General features: G+C 58.6%; 1 protein-coding gene across 1 annotated transcript in view; it reads left to right on the plus strand.

Moving 5' to 3' along the window:
* Positions 1-24335, plus strand: part of LOC144950483 (rho GTPase-activating protein 44-like) — a 63154-nt gene that overhangs the window by 23075 nt on the left and 15744 nt on the right. Inside the window, 16 exon segments of the mRNA XM_078880614.1 lie at positions 3152-3191; positions 5670-5774; positions 8327-8400; positions 11318-11429; positions 12170-12246; positions 13263-13377; positions 15430-15498; positions 16771-16852; positions 17316-17440; positions 19150-19258; positions 19720-19801; positions 20237-20317; positions 21119-21232; positions 21578-21666; positions 22322-22452; positions 22454-22554. Of these exon segments, the coding sequence (XP_078736740.1) occupies positions 3152-3191; positions 5670-5774; positions 8327-8400; positions 11318-11429; positions 12170-12246; positions 13263-13377; positions 15430-15498; positions 16771-16852; positions 17316-17440; positions 19150-19258; positions 19720-19801; positions 20237-20317; positions 21119-21232; positions 21578-21666; positions 22322-22452; positions 22454-22554 (1506 nt within the window).

The following is a 24335-nucleotide window of genomic DNA, read 5'->3' on the forward strand; positions in this document are numbered from 1 at the left end:
GCGCATTTTTCTTATCGACCCACCCCCTGGACGGGGGGATGATGGGCTTAGTCACCCCCCCCCCCTTCCCACCCCCCAATCAGGATTTGACTTCGCGACTTTTCGTTTGCGAGCAGCTCGTTCCAGCGGTGGTGTAAATGCTGATGGGATGGGTCAACTCCCCCGCCCCCACCCCCTTGCCCTGCCACCGCCCCCCTCCCCCAACCATCCTCCCCTCCCACCATCCCCCCCCCCAAAATAGAAGTTTTTATGCCACTGCGGTTTGAACGGGGGGGGGTGCGACCGTGTGAGAGGCACCGGAAGCAGCTGGACGCAGCACGTGGTGGTGGTGGCAGTCAGGCTGCTGCATCATGGGATAGTGCCTCTCCCAGAGCATCATGGGATAGTGCCTCTCCCAAAGCATCATGGGTAGTGCCTCTCCCAAGAGCATCATGGGATAGTGCCTCTCCCAAGAGCATCATGGGATAGTGCCTCTCCCAGAGCATCATGGGATAGTGCCTCTCCCAAAGCATCATGGGTAGTGCCTCTCCCAAGAGCATCATGGGATACTGCCCCCCCCAGAGCATCGTGGGATAGTGTCTCTCCCAGAGCATCATGGGATAGTGCCTCTCCCAGAGCATCATGGGATAGTGCCTCTCCCAGAGCATCATGGGATAGTGCCTCTCCCAGAGCATCATGGGATAGTGCCTCTCCCAGAGCATCATGGGATAGTGCCTCTCCCAGAGCATCATGGGATAGTGCCTCTCCCAAGAGCATCATGGGATAGTGCCTCTCCCAGAGCATCATGGGGTAGTGCTTCTCCCAGAGCATCATGGGATAGTGCCTCTCCCAAGAGCATCATGGGATAGTGCCTCTCCCAGAGCATCATGGGATAGTGCCTCTCCCAGAGCATCATGGGATAGTGCCCCCCCAGAGCATCATGGGATAGTGCCTCTCCCAGAGCATCATGGGATAGTGCCTCTCCCAGAGCATCATGGGATAGTGCCTCTCCCAAAGCATCATGGGAATATATCCACCAGCATCCTGCCATTGTGAGCCTGCCTGGGCGATGTTGGGTGTGTGCGTGGGGAGCGGTGGTGTAGCGGTTAGCGCTACGCTGCACTATGAACCTGGCGACCCGGGTTTGATTCCCGCTCACGGCCACCAATATCTGAACTTGTCCTGGGCCTCCCTTAGGTCGACTCAGCCGTAAATGAGTACATTTTGCGGTGTGTAGTAAACATCGCCACCGGTGCTGGCCACACCACCCGGCCTTCGTAGGTGCCGCTCGCTAGCAGCAGTTGCCCCAACAGTCTGTGAAGGCTGTACAAGTGATCTTTGCCTTTGCTTCCAAGGGAGAAGCATGGGAGTGGGGTGACCGCAGGGCCACTCACTCCGATACTCGCTCTTCCCCGGCACCTCCTCCCCTCCAGCAGCCCCACCTGCTCTGACCTCGGCATCACATCCAACAATGGTCTTCTCAGTCACAGCGAAGCCACGAATCCGCTTGGCACAGCGGTCCCCGTCGGAGCTGGAACAGCTGCGTTCCTCGTGCGGCTAAGCAAGCCGTGGGTTTTCCCCTCCTTGCCAAATCCTTCGTGAACACCGAACAACGGGGTCTCTTGTTTAACACGTCGGCTTTCGCGACCAATATCATCTGTGATATTGTGGGTTTTTGGGGTTAGAGCGTGTCAATATATAAATGTTGTGTCGGTAAACCCACCACCACCCGACACAGCCCATTAGTAGATTGTAAATGTTGTTGATTGGCTCTGCAACACAACGGTGTGCTGTACTCGTAACGACACGTTCCGTTTACGTGACAGACCTTACGAATTGGCCGTGTCGGGTGGTGGCTTGCTGATGATCCAGCACTTGCCGAGTCTCCGCAGCCACCCGCTCACTCACTCACTCAACCTGTCACTCATCCAACCTGTCACTCAGCCTGTCACTTACCCAGTCACTCATTCATTCACCCATACATTTACCCTCTCACTCATTCATCCACCCACTGACTCACGCAGTCACTCACCCAGTCACTCGCCCACTCACTCAACCTGTCACTCAGCCTGTCACTTTCCCAGTCACTCATTCATTCACCCACTCATTTACCCTCTCACTCATTCATCCACCCACTGACTCACATAGTCATTCACTCGCCCAGTCACTCGCCCACTCACTCACCCACTCACTCGCCCAGTCACTCACCCGGTCACTCACCCAGTCACTCGCCCAGTCACTCGCCCAGTCACTCGCTCATTCACCGACCCAGTCGCTCACCCGCCCACCCACTCACTCGTCCACTCAGCAGTCAGGGTGACCGATGATCCACCGCTCGGGAGTGGCACCGCTCACTCACCGACGGTTCAGGTGCCTCCTTACCACTCTTCTATAGCTGCTGCCCGGGTTCCTGGTTGCCAGGACGGGCGACTGCGAGAGGGGCTTGCTTGCTGTGGGGCTCTAACAGCAGGCGCTGTCGGCGCTGGCGGCGCTGTCGGCGCTGTCGGCGCTGTCGGCGCTGTCGGCGTTGTCGGCACTGGTGGTGCTGGTGGTGCTGGACTCCGTGTCCCCGAGTGAATGGGGTCCAGGGCAGAGGAAGTGAGAAGGTGTTTGGCTGGATGTGGCGCGTGTGGTCCGACTGCCTGGCCGTGCGTGAGTGTGCAGGCCGGGTGGGCTTTACGATCCGTACAGCGCCACATATTCCGGTTTTTACGACAGTATTGATGCTTTTCAGCCTGTGCGTGTGTACATGTGTGTGTGTACCTGTGTGTACGTGTGTGTATGTGTGTGTATGTATGTGTGTGTATGTGTGTGTACGTATGTGTGTATATGTGTGTATATGTGTGTACGTGTGTGTGTACGTGTTTGTGTATATGGGGGGAGCGGGAGTGTAGCGGTTAGCGCGCTGCGCTACGAACCTGGCGACCCGGGTTCGATTCCCGCTCACGGCAAACACCGGTGGTGACGATTATCTGAATCGGTCCTGGGCCTCCCCTAGGTCGACTCAGCCTCAAATGAGTACCTGGTGCGGTGTGTAAACATCGCCACTGGGGAGACAAAGTCGGTCGGGTGTGGTGCCGGCCTTCACAGGTGCCGCTCGCTAACAGCACTTGCCCCAACAGTCTGTTTAAGGCTACATGGGGGATGTTTGTCTTTGTGTGTGCGTGTCCAGGACTGAGAAGACAGAGGTCCTTAGCGATGAACTCCTCAAGGTAGGGTTCATCAACACACACACCATCACCACACACACACCATCACCACACACACACCATCACCACACACACACCATCACCACACACACACCATCACCACACACACACCATCACCACACACCATCACCACCCACACCATCACCCACCATCACCCACCATCCCCCATCATCACAAACTCAGATCACCGTCCAAATTTGCCAAATCTTACAAACGACACCACAAGTCACTCACTTGAAGTACAGTACAGTACAATACACGAAACAGAGTCCCCTTCTGTGGAAGGTCGCGTGGTCAAATCTTGGCGGGGGAGTGGAGGGGTGCTGATGACTCAGCCCATCATCTCTGGGCGGGGGGTCGTTAAAATGAGTACCGCTTTGTGGAGAAGTTAACAGTGGCTTGGCTATGAATGTTTCATTTCCGCTGCCGGCCCGGCACAAGTGTTCAGTTCCCAGTTGAGCAGGAAATGACTGATTTTAGATTCATCTCTAAGTTGTATATGTGTACACAGAGAGTCTGCAAGTCTCTGTGTGAGTCTGTGGGTCTCTGTGTGAGTCTGTGGGTCTCTGTGTGAGTCTGTGGGACTCTGTGTGAGTCTGTGGGTATCTGTGTGAGTCTGTGGGTCTCTGTGTGAGTCTGTGGGTCTCTGTGTGAGTCTGTGGGTCTCTGTGTGAGTCTGTGGGTCTCTGTGTGAGTCTGTGGGTCTCTGTGTGAGTCTGCCAGTCTCTGTGTGAGTCTGTGGGTCTCTGTGTGAGTTTGTGGGTCTCTGTGTGAGTCTGTGGGACTCTGTGTGAGTCTGTGGGTATCTGTGTGAGTCTGTGGGTCTCTGTGTGAGTCTGTGGGTCTCTGTGTGAGTCTGTGGGTCTCTGTGTGAGTCTGTGGGTCTCTGTGTGAGTCTGTGGGTCTCTGTGTGAGTCTGTGGGTCTCTGTGTGAGTCTGTGGGTCTCTGTGTGAGTCTGTGGGACTCTGTGTGAGTCTGTGGGTATCTGTGTGAGTCTGTGGGTCTCTGTGTGAGTCTGTGGGTCTCTGTGTGAGTCTGTGGGTATCTGTGTGAGTCTGTGGGTCTCTGTGTGAGTCTGTGGGACTCTGTGTGAGTCTGTGGGTATCTGTGTGAGTCTGTGGGTCTCTGTGTGAGTCTGTGGGTCTCTGTGTGAGTCTGTGGGTATCTGCGTGAGTCTGTGGGACTCTGTGTGAGTCTGTGGGTCTCTGTGTGAGTCTGTGGGTCTCTGTGTGAGTCTGTGGGTCTCTGTGTGAGTCTATTGGTCTCTGTGTGAGTCTATGGGTCTCTGTGTGCATCTGTGGGTCTCTGTGGGTCTCTGTGTGAGTCTGTGGGTCTCCGTGTGCATCTGTGGGTCTCTGTGGGTCTCTGTGTGAGTCTGTGGGTCCCTGTGTGAGTCTGTGGGTCTCCATGTGAGTCTATGGGTATCTGTGTGAGTCTGTGGGTCTCTCTCTGTGAGTCACGGCCAACACCAGTGAAGATTATCTGAACCAGTCATGGGCATCTCCTAGGTAGACTCAGCCTAAAACGAGTATCTGGTGCGATGTGTAAACATCGGCACTGGGGAGACAAAGGCGGCCGGGCGTGGTGCTGGCCACCCACCCCCTCGTGTGCCGTGCAGGCCTTCATAGGTGCTCGCTAACAGCACTTGCCCCAACATTTTGTTAATGCTACATGGGGGATCTTTGTCTTTGTGTCTCTATCTGACAGTCTGTGTGCTTATGTCACTCTGAGTTTCTAACTGACTGTGTCGCTCTGTGTCTGTGTGTCACTGTGTAAATATTCATTTGAGCAGGAAATGACTTTGACTTGACTGTGAGTGCGTGCGTGTCTTCGTGTGTATGTGGTAGTGTAGCAGTAGGCGCGCTGCACTACAAACCCAGCGGTCTAAGTTCGATTCTCGCTCACGGGCAACACCAGTGGCGATTATCTGAACCGGTCTTGGGCCTCCCCTAGGTCGACTCAGCCTCAAATGAGTACCTGGTGCGGTGTGTAAACATCGCCGCTGGGCGGACAAAGGCGGCCGGGTGGGCGTGGTGCTGGCCACCCACCCCCTCGTGCGCCGTGCTGGCCTTCATAGGTGCTCGCTAACAGCACTTGCCTCAACAGTCTGTTAAGGCTACATGGGGGATCTTTGTCTTTGATGCTATAAGTAGTGGGGAGCGGTGGTGTAGCGGTTAGCGCTACGCTGCGCTACGAACCCGTAGACCCGAGTTCGATTCCCGCTCACGGCCGACAACACCATGTGACGATTATCTGAACCGGTCCTGGGCCTCCCCTAGGTCGGCTCAGCCTCAAATGAGTACCTGGTGCGGTGTGTAAACATCGCCACTGGGGAGACAAAGGCGGCCTTCCGTGGTGCTGGCCACCCACCTCCTCGTGTGCCGTGCTTGCCTTACGAATTGCTGCTGCTCGCTAACGGCACTTGCCCCAACAGTCTGTTAAAGGCTACGCGGGGGACCTTTGTCTGTGTGCCTGCGTAGGTGGAGAAGAGGCTGGAGAGCCTCAAGATGGTGTTCCACCACGCGCACAAGAAGCTCAGCAGCTGCCTCCACGGAACCCCGGGGCTCGACCTCGACAAGAGATTGGTGAATGCCGCCTCCACCTCCACACGCGGAGATGCCCAGAACCTTCAGGGGGGCTACAGCCTTGACCCTGTAGACTCACATGAAGACCCATAGCCTTAGGTAGGCCTACAGCCTTAACCCTGTAGACTCACATGGAGACCCATAGCCTTAGGTAGGCCTACAGCCTTAACCCTGTAGACTCACATGGAGACCCATAGCCTTAGGTAGGCCTACAGCCTTAACCCTGTAGACTCACATGGAGAACTCATAGCCTTAGGTAGGCCTACAGCCTTGACCCTGTAGACTCACATGGAGAACTCATAGCCTTAGGTAGGCCTACAGCCTTAACCCTGTAGACTCACATGGAGAACTCATAGCCTTAGGTAGGCCTACAGCCTTAACCCTGTAGACTCACATGGAGAACTCATAGCCTTAGGTAGGCCTACAGCCTTAACCCTGTAGACTCACATGGAGACCCATAGCCTTAGGTAGGCCTACAGCCTTAACCCTGTAGACTCACATGGAGACCCATAGCCTTAGGTAGGCCTACAGCCTTAACCCTGTAGACTCACACGGAGACCCATAGCCTTAGGTAGGCCTACAGCCTTAACCCTGTAGACTCACATGAAGACCCATAGCCTTAGGTAGGCCTACAGCCTTAACCCTGTAGACTCACATGGAGACCCATAGCCTTAGGTAGGCCTACAGCCTTAACCCTGTAGACTCACACGGAGACCCATAGCCTTAGGTAGGCCTACAGCCTTAACCCTGTAGACTCACATGAAGACCCATAGCCTTAGGTAGGCCTACAGCCTTAACCCTGTAGACTCACATGGAGACCCATAGCCTTAGGTAGGCCTACAGCCTTAACCCTGTAGACTCACATGAAGACCCATAGCCTTAGGTAGGCCTACAGCCTTAACCCTGTAGACTCACATGGAGACCCATAGCCTTAGGTCGGCCTACAGCCTTGACCCTGTAGACTCACATGGAGACCCATAGCCATCAACAGGCCTGCAGCCTTACACTGTAGACTCATACGGAGACCCAATGACTCACACAGAGACCCATTGGCTCACACAGAGACCCTTAGACTCACACAGAGACCCATAGACTCACACAGAGCTGTGAGCTGATAGTCTAAGCCCATTCACCGATGACTGTACACAAAAAATAATCACGTTACATTTGGTTCTGCATTTAATTTGGGGAATTTCCGGCACTGAGAATGGAAAACGAATCGGTCTGACTGTCACAAGGCGAGCATCACTCGCACGCGGCAGAGCGGCTGGGACAGGGCTGCCCTCTGCTGCGTGTAGAGAGCGGGCCACACTACCGCCCCTCGCACAAAGACAAAGATCCCCCGTATTGCCTTTGATAGGCTGTTGGGGCAAGTGCTGTTAGCGAGTAGCGCCTATGAAGGCCGGCACGGCACACGGCGGAGTGGGTGGCAGCACTTGCCCCAGCAGTCTGTGAAAGGCTATACGGGGGATCTTCGTCTTTGCGCGTGAGCGTCTGCGTGAGTGGCTGAGTCAGAGCTGCTGTGATATCGTGTCGTTTGTAAGCAGTTGTTTATCGATGTGTCTGTGTATATATCTGCCTGTGTGTGAGCCCTTGCTGGTTCAACAGGCGTTGTGGCATGCCTGTACGTGCCTCTGCATGCCTGGGTGTGTGCGTGTGTGTGGGGTGTGTGGGGAGCGGTGGTGCAGCGTTTAGCGCTACGCTGCGCTACGAACCGGCCGACCAGAGTTCGATTCCTGCTCACGGCCACCAACACCAGTGACGATTATTGGTCCTGGGCCTCCCCTAGGTCGACTAAGCCTCAAATGAGTACCCGGTGCGGTGTGTAAACATCGCCACTGGGGAGACAAAGGCGGCCGGGCGTGGTGCTGGCCACCCAACCCCTCGTGTGCTGTGCCGGCCTTCACAGGTGCTGCTACTCGCTAACAGCACTTGCCCCACAAAGTCCGTGAAGGCTTTATGGGGGTTCTTTGTCTTTGCTGCATGTTCACGTGGTCTCAAAGTGCACCTGGCCTGGCACAGACACCGTGGTGACGTCACTGGCACTTAGTGGCAAATGGCGCGTGTTGTTGTTATGTCGTGTGTTAACGCGTGTGTGTGTGTGTGAACGCGCGTGTGTGTGTGAACGCGCGTGTGTGTTAACGCGTGTGTGCCGTGTGTGTTGACGCGTGTGTGTGTGTTAACGCGCGTGTGTGTGTGAACGTGCGTGTATGTTAACGTGTGTGTGTGTTAACGCGTGTGTGCATGTGTTAACGCGTGTGTGTGTGAACGTGCGTGTATGTTAACGTGTGTGTGTGTGTGTGTGTTAACGCGTGTGTGCATGTGTTAACGCGTGTGTGTTAACGCGCATGTGTGTGTGAACGTGCGTGTATGTTAACGTGTGTGTGCCGTGTGTGTTAACGCGTGTGTGTGTGAACGTGCGTGTATGTTAACGTGTGTGTGTTAACGCGTGTGTGCATGTGTTAACGCGTGTGTGTTAACACGTGTGTGTGTGTTAACACGTGTGTGCGCGTGTTAACACGTGTGTGCGTGTGTACGTGTGTGCGGTACAGAAGAGGGTGCCGGTGGCGGTGCTCGCCGTGGGTCTGTCGGACAGCTACCGCACACTCGAGGACATGCCCTTTGGGTGAGCCCGCACGCACACACGTAGCTACACACACACAGCTACACACACAGCTACACACACACACAGCTACACACACACACACACAGCTACCGCACACTCGAGGACATGCCCTTTGGGTGAGCCCGCACGCACACACGTAGCTACACACACACAGCTACACACACAGCTACACACACAGCTACACACACACAGCTACACACACACACAGCTACACACACACACAGCTACACACACAGCTACACACACACACAGCTACACACACACAGCTACACACACACAGCTACACACACACACAGCTACCGCACACTCGAGGACATGCCCTTTGGGTGAGCCCGCACGCACACACGTAGCTACACACACACAGCTACACACACAGCTACACACACACAGCTACACACACACAGCTACACACACAGCTACACACACACAGCTACACACACACACAGCTACACACACAGCTACACACACACACAGCTACACACACACACACACAGCTACCGCACACTCGAGGACATGCCCTTTGGGTGAGCCCGCACGCACACACGTAGCTACACACACACAGCTACACACACAGCTACACACACAGCTACACACACAGCTACACACACAGCTACACACAGACACAGCTACACACACACACAGCTACACACACAGCTACACACACACAGCTACACACACACAGCTACACACAGACACAGCTACACACACAGCTACACACACACACAGCTACACACACACAGCTACACACACAGCTACACACACACAGCTACACACACACACAGCTACACACACACAGCTACACACACAGCTACACACACAGCTACACACACACAGCTACACACACAGCTACACACACACACAGCTACACACACACACCTACACACACACAGCTACACACACACACCTACACACACACAGCTACACACACACAGCTACACACACACACACCTACACACACACAGCTACACACACACAGCTACACACACACACAGCTACACACACACAGCTACACACACACAGCTACACACACACACCTACACACACACAGCTACTATCCCCCGTATAGCCTTAACAGACTGTTGGATAATCGTCATTGGTGTCGGCCGTGAGCGGGGAATCGAACTCGGGTCACCGGGTTCGTAGCGCAATGCAGCGCTAACCGCGACGCTACCGCTCCGCACACACACACACGCACACACACACGCACACACACACAACCGACATGCACTACGCACACACGCGCACACACACGCACACACGAGCTCGCTCGCGCTCACGCTCGCTCACGCCCTTCGTACGCGAGCCCTCTCCACTCCCCTCCACCCGTGACCTCTAGGGCCCCGTGATGTCATCACCGTAGGAGTATGCCAAATCCTTCCCCGAGTCGCCCGCAAGCGGAAAAATAAAAAATGAGAAACGTTAAACATTTACCGGAGCTAAAGTTAGAGGCAGAATTCACGTTTCATGGAGGAGGGGGGTGGGGCAGGGGGAGGGGGGTGGGGGCGGGGGAGGGGGCGTGGTCCTGCCCTAGCGTGAACTGGGTTCTCAAGAGCACTGAGTTGATGGTCTAAGCCCAGTTGACATTGAGACCCATAGACTCACACAGAGACCCACAGACTCACATAGAGACCCATAGACTCACACAGAGACCCATAGACTCACATAGAGACCCATAGACTCACACAGAGACCCACAGACTCACATAGAGACCCATAGACTCACACAGAGACCCATAGACTCACACAGAGACCCATAGACTCACACAGAGACACAGACTCGCACAGAGACCCATAGACTCACACAGAGACCCATAGGCTCACACACAGACCCATAGACTCGCACAGATACCCATAGACTCGCACAGAGACCCATAGACTGATAGAGACATATAGACTCCCATAGAGACCCATACCCTCGCACACAGACCCATTGACTCACGTAGAGACCCATGGACTGACACAGACTGAGCAGTGATTAAACCGGAGTTCTCAAGTGCAGTGAAGTTGAGGCTCTTGGCCCAGTCACCAATGGTTGCACAAAAAACCCTGTCACGTCAAAAATGTTGTTCCGCGCTTAATTTGGGGGTGAATTCCAGCTCTGAGAACGTTAGCACAGAGCGGGTTGACTGCTGCGGGGCAGAGGTCACAACCGGGTACCCGACACCCGTACCCTACCCGATACCCGGCTACCCGTACCCGGCCGGGTACGCGTACGGGTACCCGTTTGCGACCCTGGTGTGGCTGGGTACGGGTACGGGTAGGCCGTGAGTCACTGGTGAATAAACGTTTGTCACTCATTTCGGGTAGGGTACGGGTAGGGAACGGGTACCCGTACCCGGCCGGGTACGGGTAGCCGGGTATTGGGTAGGGTACGGGTGTCGGGTACCCGGTTGTGACCTCTGCCCCGCAGCAGTCAACCCGCTCTGTGCTAACGTTCTCAGAGCTGGAATTTGCGACCCTGGTGCGGCCGGGTACGGGTAAGGAATCAAAACCCGTTTGCGACCTCTGCCGCAGGGGAAGCAATTGCAGCCGTCCCTCGGCTCACGAGTTTGTTTTATTCCTTCCACGGAAACTAACTGTTCACCGAAATAACTGTTCATCGGAAACGTTAAAATCACCGAGTCGGCAGGAGAGCCGTTTCCGCCGCCAACACAGACGGCGCGCCATGTCAGCGGAGCCCCAGTCGAGGTGTCTGCTGCTACTGCTGCTGCTACTGCTGCTGCTACTGCTGCTGCTGCTACTGCTGCTGCTGCCGCTGCTGCTGCCGCCGCCGCCGCTGCTGCTGCTACTGCTGCTACTGCTGCTACTGCTATGTGTGCGGCTACTGCTGTTTGTGCGGCTACTGCTGTTACTGCTGCTTCTAATGCTGCTGCTGCTGTCGTTGCTGCTTCTCCTACCGCTGCTGCTGCGTCCCACAGCAAGGTGCTGCAGCAGTGCGGGGAGGCGCAGCTGAACCTGGCGATGGAAGTGTGCAACATGGAGGGCAGCGTGGAGACCAACGTGCTGGAGCCCATCAACCTCCTAGCCGAGGTGATGGCCCCCACCACCCTCCCTCCCCCCCTCCCCCTCCCCCCGTCCCTCCCTCCCTCCCCCACGGACCCCCCACGAACCCACCCCCGTGTACAGTACCCCCACGGACTCCCATGGATCCCCACCAACCCCCCTCAATGGACCCCCCGCCCCCCCTCACCGTCTACCCACGGACCCCCGTGGACCCCCTCACAGACCACCCCCATATACAGCCCCTCGGACTCCCGTGAACCCTCACCGACTACCCACAGACTCCCATGAACCCCCACCGACTACCCAGGGAACCCCTCAAGACCCCCCCCCACGGTTCCCTACCGGCTCCTGAGGACCTTCACCGACCCCCAGAGATCCCCAGAGATCCCCACGGACCCCTGTGGACCCCCCCCCCCCCCACGGACCTTCCCTGACCCCTATGTGTACCCCCATGCACCCGCCACAGACCCCCACGGATTTAATGGAAAGGTTTCCACCGTCTCTACCACTATGGGTCTCTATGGGGGTCTATGGGTCTCTGTGTGAGTCTATGGGTCTCTGTGTGAGTCTATGGGGTCTGTGTGAGTCTATGAGTCTCTGTGTGAGTCTATGGGTCTCTGTGTGAGTCTATGGGTCTCTGTGTGAGTCTGTGAGACCCCCCCCCGCGGTGTAAACGCTGTGGTTGGGACTGGAACCCGCGATGGCGCCGGCTGCTGTGCGCCTCTGAGCCCCCTCCTCTCCCCCCCCCGTGCCCTCTGACCCCGCAGGAGCACATCCCCAACATCCAGAAGCAGAGGAAACACCTCAGCAAGATGGTGCTGGACATGGAGGGCGCCAAGTCCAGGTGGGACCCAGCGACACGCCACCCGCATCCACGCGCGCGTGCGTGTGTGTGTGCATGCGCGCGTGTGCGCGTGTGCGTGTGTGTGCGCGTGTGCGTGCATGTGTGTGCGTGTGCGTGTGCGCGTGTGTGCGTGCATGTGTGCGCGCGCGTGTGTGTGTGCGCGCGTGTGTGCTTGTGTGCGTGCGTGCGCGTGTGTGTTCGTGTGTGCGCGCGTGTGTGCTTGTGTGTGTGTGCTTGTGTGCGTGTGTGTGCGTGTGTGTGCTTGTGTGTGCGTGTGTGTGCGTGTGTACGTGTTGTTGCGTGTGTGTGCTTGTGCGTGTGTACGTGTGTGTGCGTGTGTGTGCTTGTGTGTGCGTGTGTGTGCTTGTGTGTGCGTGTGTGTGTGTGTGTGCGTGCGTGTGTGTGCTTGTGTGCGTGTGTGCTTGTGTGCGTGTGTGTGTGCGTGTGTGCTTGTGTGTGCGTGTGTGCGTGTGTGTGCTTGTGTGTGCGTGTGTGTGCGTGTGTGTGCGTGTGGGTGCTTGTGTGTGTGCGTGTGTACGTGTGTGTGCGTGCTTGTGTGTGCGTGTGTGTGCGTGTGTACGTGTGTGTGCGTGTGTGTGCTTGTGTGCGCGTTGGGAGCAGTAACGTCGCCCTTGGCGCGCTGCACTATGAACCCGGCAGCCCGAGTTCGATTCCCAATCACGTTCAGTATCAATGACAGACATCTGAGCCAGTCCTGGACTGTGAATGTCCCCACCGGTTCTTCCTGGCGTGGTGCGTAGTCAACATCGCCACTGGGGAGACATCTCAGAGTGGTGTTGCCCCCCCCCCCCCCACCCCCTCGTGTGCTGTGCCGGCCTTCATTGGTGCTCGCCGACAGTTCTTGCCCCAACAGGCTATATGGGGGATCTTTGTCTTTGTGTGCGCGAGTGTGCACGTGCGGGCATGATTGACGGACTTCTCCCTTCCTCTCCTTCCCCATTCCTCCCTCCCCCTCTCCCCCTCTCCCCCCCTGCCCCCCCCCTCTCTCCCTGCAGGTACCAGCAGGCCTCCAAGGTGCTGCAGGGCAACGTGGGGGCCATGACGCCCAGCAAGCTGGAGGCGCTGCGCGAGGAGATGGAGGAGGAGGAGAACAAAGTGGAGATCATGAAGGTGCCGCACCCTCCCCCGGCAGCAGCACCGTGCCCCGCGTCACGGAGGGGGGGCACGACTCCAGGGCCTTCCCCGAGGGGGAGGGAGGGGAGGAGGTGGGGAGGGGCCTTCCCCTCGCTCCCCTCCCTCCCCTCTCGCCCGTAGCTTCTCTCGCCCGCTCGCAATCCGCCCGTCAGCGTCCGTATTTCGAGTCGAGGAGGAATCCGATGAGCTGTGAAGCTCTTCAGCAGGGGCCACGGGGCTCGGCAAGTTGTCCCACCAGCTGGCATCCCTCTAGCGGCGCCTCCTGCCCTAGCTCCCCCCTCTCCCTCCCCCCTGCTCCCCTACAGCTGGCGCTGTGTGGCACAGCGCAATCACGACGCTGCTGCTGCTGCTGCTGCCTCACAGCCTCACGTGGTAGTTTCACAGTAGGCGGGGGGGAGGGGGCGTCGTTGCTGCTGTTCGGTCTGCTCTAGGGGGCACCCCCAGTGGCAGCTGTCCCTGTGCGGCACAAGTCTGTATCGTCACGCAGGGAGGCGACGACGCCGCTGCTGCAGCCGCCGCTGCTGCTGCTGCTACTGCTGCCGCCGCCGCTGCTGCTGCTGCTGCTGCTGCCGCCGCTGCTGCTGCTGCTACTGCTGCTGCTACTGCTGCTGCTGCTACTGCTGCTGCTGCTACTGCTGCTGCTACCACTGCTGCTGCTGCTGCCGCCGCTGCTGCTGCTACTGCTGCTGCTGCTACTGCTGCTACTGCTACCACTGCTGCTGCTCTGCCGCTGCTGCTGCCGCTGTTGCTACTGCTGCTGCTGCTGCTACTGCCGCCGCTGTGTCTCACAGACGCCGGCTGCCGCCGTACTGAGCGCTCGTGCGGAGGCCGCTCCCGGTACAAAGTCCGCCCCAGTGGTTACGGCCTGCCGGCTCGCCACGCGAACCTTGACCCCCCCCCTCCCTCGTGCGCACCGCCACCCTCCTTGAAGTGCTGCCCCCCCCCCTCACCGCCACAGCCCCAGGTCGTAGGGTAGGTGATGAGTAGTAGTAGTAGTGAGTAGTAGGGTGCCACTCAACACACACAGAGTCACGGTGTAGAGGCGTAGACACAGAGAACAAGATGGGGACCCTGAGTGGGTGAGTGAGTAGGTGGGTGTGTGAGGGAGTAGGTGAGTAAGTAGTTGAGTGAGTAGGTGAGTGAGTAGGTGAGTGAGTAGGTGAGTAGCAGGGTGCCACTCAGCACACACAGAGTCACGGTGTAGAGGCGTAGACGCAGAGTGGAGGAGGGGCGAGGAACGGAGAGTCCAAGGAGGAAGTAACGACGAGGAGGGGAGTGGGAGACCCCACACAGCCTGAGGCCTCTCTCCCCATGTGCTCTCTCTCTGTGTCTCTGTGTCTATGTCTCTCTCCCCATGTGCTCTCTCTCTGTGTCTCTGTGTCTATGTCTCTCTCCCCATGTGCTCTCTCTCTGTGTCTCTGTGTCTATGTCTCTCTCCCCATGTGCTCTCTCTCTGTGTCTCTGTGTCTATGTCTCTCTCCCCATGTGCTTCTCTCTGTTCGCACCCCGACACACGCACAGCAAGCCACTTGGGTGAGGAAGCGAACCCAGGCCCCTGTTGCCGTGAGCCGCGAGCATTACCCACCAGCCCCTCCGGCCGTGTCGTCTCCCGCGCGCTCGCCCGGTCGCACCAACCGCGCCTGATGCTTGTGACTTGCCTTCCCTCCTCTCTCTGTCTCTCTGTGTGTCTCTCTCTGTGTCTATGTCTCTCTCTGTCTGTGTCTCTCTGTCTGTCTCTCTCTCTGCCTCTGTGTCCCCCGTGCTGCGCTAACTACTACGCCACCACCAGTGACGATTATTTGAAGCGGTACTGGGCCTCCCCTAGGTCGATTCAGCCTCAAACGAGTACCTGGTGCGATGTGTAAACATCGCCACTGGGGAGACAAAGGCGGCCGAGCGTGGTGCTGGTTACCCACCCCCTCGTGTGCCGTGCCGCCCTTCATAAGTACTCGCTAATAGCACTTGCCCCGACAGTCTGTTAAGGCTACACGGGGGATCTTTGTCTTGGTGTTCTGTGTGGGTGGCTAGGACCAGTATGCCACGGAGCTCTACCAGTTCGTGGCCAAGGAGAAAGGCTTTGCCGACTACTTTGTCAAGGTGAGCGACGCACACACACACGTACACACGCACACGCACGCACACACACACGTACGCACGCACGTACACGCACGCACGTACACACACACGCACGCACACACACGCACGTACACATACACGTACGCACGCACACGCACGTACACACACACGTACGCACGTACACACGCACGTACACACGCACACGCACGCACGCATGTACACACGCACACGCACGTACACACGCACGTACACACACACGCACGTACACACGCACACACACACGCACACACACGCACACACACGCACGTACACACGCACGCACACACACGCACGTACACACGCACGCACACACGCACACGCACGCACGCATGTACACACGCACACGCACGTACACACACGCACGTACACACACACGCACGTACACACGCACGTACACACGCACGCACACACACGCACACGTACACACGCACGTACACACACACGCACGCACACACGCACGTACACACACGCACGTACACACGTGTGTGCACACAGAGATAAAGACAAAGATCCCCCAGTTTAGCCTGAACAGACTATAGGGGCAAGTGCTGTTAGCGAGTAGCACCTATGAAGACCGGCACGGCACACGAGGGGGCGGGTGGCCAGCACCACAGGGCATCCTTCCAATCCTGCGGAACCCCTCCAGTGGTCCGGACTGTTGTTATGATGTCATGTAGGGCAGTCTGTGCACAAACGCCACCCTCCCTCAGCATTTCGCTTGGGAGATCATCTCTGCCCGGTGCCTTTCCTGGCCTTCAGTACTTCCTCAACAGATGGCACCTCAGCCAGCCACTCACAGGGGGTGACTTCCTCCTCCAATATTTGAGGCACCACAGCCTCAGCAAGGTCATCCCCACTTTGTCACACGTTTTCCTGGCTGAGGGATTTCCCCTCCCCCAGGACCTCACAGATCTCAGCAAATCTGCAAACCTGTTCCCGGGGGTCGGAGATTGGATCACCGTTTTTTCCCCTAATGATGGTAATAGGTGTGGCGCTGCAGGTTACTTTTTTGATGGAGTTAAATAGTGATTTGTGATCGCGGGCCACTGAGGCAGACTCCATCTCCTCAGCAACCCGCGACCACCACCCATCCTTGCAGCGCCTTACGGCTCTCTGAACCATGCACACGCACGCACATACACGAACACACACGCACACACACGCACACACGCACACACGCACAACAAAGACACGCACAATGGTGGCGGTGTGTGACATGTTGACGTGTGTGCGTGTCCCCGTGTCTCCGTGTAGCTCCTAGAGACGCAGGCCGACTTCCACAAGAGGTCCCTGGCGGTCATCGAGACTCTCCTGCCCAAGATCACGGCCGAGAGAGGTGAAGCTCCCTCCCTCCCTACCTCCCTCCCCCCTCTTCCAGCCCTTGGATTGTGTGTGTGTGTGACCGTGTGTGTGACCGTGTGTGTGACCGTGTGTGTGACCGTGTGTGGTTGTGATGGTCTTTTGACGTGGGGAGCGGTGGTGTCGCAGTTAGCGCATCGCTGCGCTACGAACCCGGCGTGCCGGGTTCGATCCCCATTCACAGCCAACACCAGTGAAGATCATCAGAACCGGTCCTGGGCCTCTCCTAGGTCGACTCAGCCTCAAATGAGTACCTGGTGCGGTGCGCAGTAAACATCGCCACTGGGGAGACAAAGGCGGCCGGGCGTGGTGCTGGCCACCCACCCCCTCGTGTGCCGTGCCGGCCTTCACAGGTGCTGCTGCTCGCTAACAGCACTTGCCCCTACAGTCTGTTAAGGCTACACGGGGGATCTTTGCCTTCGCGCGTGTGCGTGTCTCAGAGCACTGCGTGCGTCCCTGCTACGGGCAGCCGCTGGAGGAGCACCTGCACCTGAACCGACGGGACATCGCCTTCCCCATCGAGGCCTGCGTCGTGGCACTCATGGACAGCGGCCTGCAGGAGGAGGTGAGCGCCCAGGGCGGGAAGTGGGCGATGGTGAGGGATGGGTGAGCGATGGTGAGGGATGGGTGAGCGATGGTGAGGGATGGGTGAGCGATGGTGAGGGATGGGTGAGCGATGGTGAGGGATGGGTGAGCGATGGTGAGGGATGGGTGAGCGATGGTGAGCGATGGTGAGCGATGGTGAGGGATGGGTGAGCGATGGTGAGGGATGGGTGAGCGATGGTGAGCGATGGTGAGGGATGGTGAGGGATGGGTGAGCGATGGTGAGGGATGGGTGAGCGATGGTGAGGGATGGGTGAGCGATGGTGAGCGATGGTGAGCGATGGTGAGGGATGGGTGAGCGATGGTGAGGGATGGGTGAGCGATGGTGAGCGATGGTGAGCGATGGTGAGGGATGGGTGAGCGATGGTGAGGGATGGGTGAGCGATGGTGAGGGATGGGTGAGCGATGGTGAGGGATGGTGAGCGATGGGGAGGGATGGGTGAGCGATGGTGAGGGATGGGTGAGCGATGGTGAGGGATGGGTGAGCGATGGTGAGGGATGGGTGAGCGATGGTGAGGGATGGGTGAGCGATGGGTGAGGTGTGTGTGTGATGGTGAGCGATGGTGAGGGATGGTGAGCGATGGTGAGGGATGGTGAGCGATGGTGAGGTGTGTGTGTATGTGAGCGATGGTGAGCGATGGTGAGCGATGGTGAGGGATGGTGAGGGATGTGTGAGCGATGGGTGAGGTGTGTGTGTGTGTGCGATGGTGAGCGTGTGTGTGTGTTTGACTATGTATCCATAGCTGTCAACCCCTAATCAGCGCCCTACCTCGTTACAGACCAACTCAGACCTCATTGTTCACCCCGTGTCCCCTTACAAATCTCAACGTTCATCCGACAAAGTCCCATCACGAGGGAGAAACACAAACAAATAGACATTAAAAAAAAATTCGCCCTTATTGAAACGGCTGTCACGTCGTATGGACCTGAATACTCAATTTCCCTGTACAAGAATACGGGGTAGACCGCGTGTGTTGACACTGTGCGTGTGTGTGTATGCACGTGTGTGTGTATGCACGTGTGTAAGTGTGTATGCAGGTGTGTGTGTGTGTATTCACGTGTGTGTGTATGCACGTGTGTAAGTGTGTATGCAGGTGTGTGTGTGTGTATTCACGTGTGTGTGTGTTGACACGGTGTGTGTGTGTGCACGTGTGTATGTGTGTATGCAGGTGTGTGTGTGTGTATTCACGTGTGTGTATGCACGTGTGTGTGTATGTGTGCACGTGTGTGTGTGTGTGTGCACATGTGTGTGTTCACGGGTGTGTGTATGCACGTGTGTGTGTGTTGACACGGTGTGTGTGTGTGTGCACGTGTGTATGTGTGTATGCAGGTGTGTGTGTATGTATGAACGTGTGTGTATGCACGTGTGTGTGTATATGTGTGTGTGTGTGTGTATGCACATGTGTGTGTGCACGTGTGTGTGCGTGTGTGTATGCATGTGCGTATGTGTGTGCACGTGTGTGTGTTGACACGTGTGTGTGTGTGCACGGTGTGTGTGTTGACACGTGTGTGTGTGTGCACGGTGTGTGTGTGTGTGTGCACGGTGTGTGTTGACACGTGTGTGTGTGTGTGTTGACACGTGTGTGTGTGTGTGCACGGTGTGTGTGTTGACACGTGTGTGTGTGTGTTGACACGTGTGTGTGTGTGTGCACGGTGTGTGTGTGTGTGCAGGGTCTGTTCCGGATTGCGGCTGCCAACTCGAAGCTGAAGAAGCTGAAAGCGTCGCTCGACTGTTGCATCGTGGAGTCGGACTTCTCCCCTGACCCGCACGCCATCGCTGGTCACTACGCACACAGACACACACGGACACACAGACACACACACAGACACACACAGACACACACACAGACACACACACCGAGACACAGACACACACACCGAGACACAGACACACGGACACACAGACACACACACACGGAGACACAGACACACACACATGGAGATACAGAGAGACACACACGGACACACAGACACACACGGACACACAGACACTCACACGGATACACAGAGAGACACACACACAGACACACGGACACACACACAGACACACACGGACACACAGACACACACACAGACACACACGGACACACACGGACACACAGGCAGGAAGAGTCACGAGGACTACCGCCACCGCTGCCCTCCCTTGACGGACTCTCTCCCTCTTCCCCCCTCCCCCCTTTACAACGTCACTCTCCCCCCCCCCCCCCCCCCGTTGCCCCCCCCCTCCCCCCGCGGCTGCAGGGGCTCTCAAGTCCTATATCCGTGAGCTGCCCGAGCCCCTCATGACGTTCCACCTCTTCACAGACTGGAGCAAGGCGTTCAGGTGGGGGGGTCGGGGGGGGGCGCACTCACCTCACGCACACTCACCTCACGCACACTCACCTCACGCACACTCGCCTCTGTCACACACTCACCTCACGCACACTCACCTCACGCACACTCGCCTCACACACACTCACCTCTGTCACACACTCACCTCACGCACACTCACCTCACACACACTCACCTCTGTCACACACTCACCTCACGCACACTCACCTCACACACACTCGCCTCACGCACACTCGCCTCACGCACACTCACCTCACACACACTCACCTCACGCACACTCACCTCACACACACTCACCTCACGCACACTCGCCTCTGTCGCACACTCACTTGTTGTGTTCTCATCAACACCCCCCGCGTGACCCCCGCGTGACCCCCGCGTGACCCCCGCGTGACCCCCGCGTGACCCCCGCGTGACCCCTCTCCAGCATGCCCGATCAGCAGGAGCGGCTGCAGGCGCTGTGGTCGGTGTGCGACCTGCTGCCCAAGGAGAACAAGGCCAACTTCCGGTGAGGGGACGACCTCGCAGTGACCTCGCAGTGACCTCGCAGTGACCTCGCAGTGACCTCGCTCGGCAAACTACGACCCCATCTCGACCTCGCCCAGCAGGCCACGCTCTAGCCTTGACCTCGCCCAGCAGGCCACGCTCTAGCCCTGACCTCGCCCAGCAGGCCACGCTGCAGCCTTGACCTCGCCCAGCAGACCACGCTACGGCCTTGACCTCGCCCAGCAGACCACGCTCTAGCCTTGACCTCGCCCAGCAGGCCACGCTCTATCCCTGACCTCGCCCAGCAGGCCACGCTGCAGCCTTGACCTCGCCCAGCAGACCACGCTGCGGCCTTGACCTCGCCCAGCAGACCACGCTCTAGCCTTGACCTCGCCCAGCAGGCCACGTTGCGGCCTTCACCTCGCCCAGCAGACCACACTGCTGTAGCCTTGACTTGACCCACCAGCCTGCGGGTGGTGGTGTCTGCGTGCAGGCTTTGATATGCGTTGCTTCGTCTATGTCTGCGTGTCCGTGTGGGGAGCGGTGGCGCCGCGGTTAGCGCGCCGCTGCCACCTCGGCTCTGAGCGAGTACCCAGTGCGGCGTGCACACATCGGCACCGGGGAGGGGAAGGCCTCCCCCCGGTGCTTCACCCCCCTCCATCAATGCGCCGCTCCGGCCTTCCTAGGCGCTACCCACTCGGCGCTCGCCAACAGCGCTCGCCCCGACGGCCTTGCGCGGGCGGTGGGCCACGCGGCGGGGGGAGCTTTGCCTCCGGCTCTCCGCCGGCGCTAGCACGTTGTTGCCGTTGCCCCGCCGCCGCAGGTACCTGATGAAGTTCCTGGCGCGGCTCGCGGAGCAGCAGGAGTTTAACAAGATGACTCCCAGCAACATCGCCATCGTGCTGGGGCCCAACCTGCTGTGGGCCCCCACCTCCAGGTGGGCGACTCGCTGCTCCACCGCTCGCTCCTCCGTCTCACAGCGTTACAACGGGGCGGGGGGGGTGGGGGGCGGGGGGGGAGTGGTGGGCGGGGGGGGGTGGGGGGGCGGGGGGGGGTGGGGGGCGGGGGGGGGGTGGGGGGCGGGGGGGGGGGTGGGGGGCGGGGGGGGGGGCGCCCGGCATTGTGCGAAAAAGTGTTCCCGAATGGAATAACCGCGTTGTAGCAAAAACTAAACAACAACCACCAAATACACTACACTTGTATGCACACAGCTCACAATCATGTCTCCCCGTGTCCCCCCCCCCCCCGTGTCTCCCCCCCCCCGTTCCACCGCGTGCGGCAGCTCCGTGGACGCGATGTCCAGCGTCTCTATCCAGGTGGTCGGCATCGTGGAGATGATGCTACAGTACTCAGAATGGTTCTTCCCTGACGGTCGGTACCCCACTCCGTGTGCGTGCACTCGCATGGGCCTGCGTGCCTGCGTGCGTGCGTGTGCCTGCGTGCATGGGCCTGCGTGCGTGCGTGTGTGTGTGTGCGTGCGTGTGTCTGCCTGCGTGCGTGTGACTGCGTGTGCCTGCGTGTGCGTGTGCGTGCGTGTGTGTGCGTGTGCGTGTGTGTGCGTGTGCGTGCGTGTGTACGTCTGCCTGTGTGCGTGTGCGTGCGTCTGTCGTGCTGGCCTCCGCAGGTGCTCGCGAACAGCACTGGCTCCTAGTCTGTTAAGGCTGTACAGGGGAATCTTTGTCTTTGTGTGCGCAGCCACCACCAGTGACGATTATCTGAACCGGTCCTGGGCCTCTTCCAGGCCGACTCGGCCTCAAATGAGTACCTGGTACGGTGTGTAAACATCGCCACTGGGGAGACAAAGGCGGCCGGGCGTGGTGCTGGCCACCCACCCCCTCGTGTGCCGTGCCGGCTTCCATCGGTGCTACTCGCTAACGGCACTTGCCCCGACAGTCTGTTACAGGCTACACGGGGGATCTTTTGAGTGTCGGATGGCTGTGGTCTTGGCCAATCCACCCTCTCTGTGTGCGTGAGTGATTGAGTTGGACTCCCGCCCCCTGTCCCCCTCCTGCTCGTGCGTCGCTAGAGGTGGAGTTCGACCAGACGGGAATTTTTGCGGCGGCATCGCAGCTGCCGGCGGAGGGGCCGGGGGGAGCGCCGGCGGGGGGGCCGGGGGGGGGGCAGCTGCTGGCGCCCGGCGTCAACGGGGAGAGGCGAGGAGGAGGAGGAGGGGGGCGGCGGCGCCGAGGGGAGCCGCGCCCGGCCGCTCAGCGTGGCCACCGACAACGACCTGGCGCGCGAGCTGCACAAGAAGGACGGGTGAGCACACACGCGGACACGCGGACACGCACACACACACGCACAACACACAACGCACGCACACACACAACGCACGCACACACAACGCACGCACACACAACGCACACACACACGCACACACAACGCACGCACACACAACGCACACGCAACACACACACAACACACACACACAATGCATGCACAACACACGCACAACGCACGCACAACACACACACAACACACACACAACACACACACAACACACACACAACACCGCACACACACAACACACACACCACACGCACAACACGCACACACAACACACACACCACACACAACACACACACCACACACACAACGCACGCACAACGCACGTATTCGCACACACATGCAGACAGCTGCCCTCTTGAGCTGCCCGGGTGACGCTGTGTGTGCTGTGTCCCGCTACCGCCTGCTGCTGCTGCTGCCGCTGCCGGGCTCAGCGCACTAACCGCACACCCCCCACGCGCGCAGCTAGCGGGGGGGGGGGGGGCGACCAGGGCGGGTTAACCCACTCCTCCTGTCTGTCTTCCCCTGTGCAACCCCCACGCTCAGCTTTCGGAAAATACAAAGGTAACAACCCTCCCCCTCCCCGTCTCACGTCCTGCCTGGCCGCCACCCCCCCCCCGCCTCCTCCTCCCCCCACTTAACCACTCATCCCACTCATCATTAACCAGAGGGGAGGGGTGGGGGGGGTCCTACGTTAGGAGACGGAGGTAGAGACGCACGGCGAGACCCGGGGGGGGGGGGGGGGTCGAGTCGGTGAGGCTGCAGGGGGTGACCGGGAGACAGAGGAGGGGGGGGGGGGTCGGGGGAGTAAACCGAACATCATCATCATCGTCATCATCGTCGTCGTCGAGGCGGAGGGAGGTGTGGTGAGACGCAGGGAGATACTGGGAGACGCCAAAGAGACACAGGGACATCTAGGGAGAAGCAGCAGGGAGAGGCAGCAGGGAGAAGCAGCAGGGAGAGGCAGCAGGGAGAGGCAGCAGGGAGAGGCAGCAGGGAGAGGCAGCAGGGAGAACCGGGGAGGCAAGGACACGTAAGGAGACGCAGCGAGGCACGTGGGGAGCTCACGAGATGCGGGAAGACCCAGGGGGAGGCCAGGGAGACACGGAGACCAAGCGTGGACATCCAACATGTTGCCAGTCAGAGTTACCTCTTCCCCTGCAAGTTATTTTGAACGTGCATGGTCGACGTTGCGCTGTTGTTGTCGTCGTTGTTGTTGTTCCTAACGGTGACGTTGTTGTTGTTGTCGTGTGTCCGCCTGTCTCCCCGCCTGTCTCCCCGCCTGTCTCCCCGCCTGTCTCCCCTCCTGTCTCCCTGCATGCCCCTTTGATTAACCGCCTGCCCCCTGCCGCTTGCGATTGATTCTCGATTAATCGCGCACACTCACACCACCACTCCTGGCGTCACCGCTGGGATTGGCTGTCGCCAATCGATGGTGCGCGGCCGAATCTCCTGCCGCTGATTTCTCTGCGAATGATCTCGACGGAATTGGGGAATTGTTGCTGGGAATCTGCGCCGTTCCTCTTGCGATGATCGCACGCAACGTTGTACTCACTCGCGATTCCCACCATGACCTGTTACCGACACCACACTAACATCGCTATCATCACCACTGCCAACACCTCCATCACAACCTCCAACACCACCACCACCGCATTACCGCTTCCACCACCAACACTAACATCGCTATCATCACCACGGCCACCACCATTATCATCAACACCATCACCACCACGACCATCACCACCACGTAC

Source organism: Lampetra fluviatilis, chromosome 58 (assembly GCF_964198595.1).
Source record: "Lampetra fluviatilis chromosome 58, kcLamFluv1.1, whole genome shotgun sequence".
NCBI classification, from domain to species: domain Eukaryota; kingdom Metazoa; phylum Chordata; class Hyperoartia; order Petromyzontiformes; family Petromyzontidae; genus Lampetra; species Lampetra fluviatilis.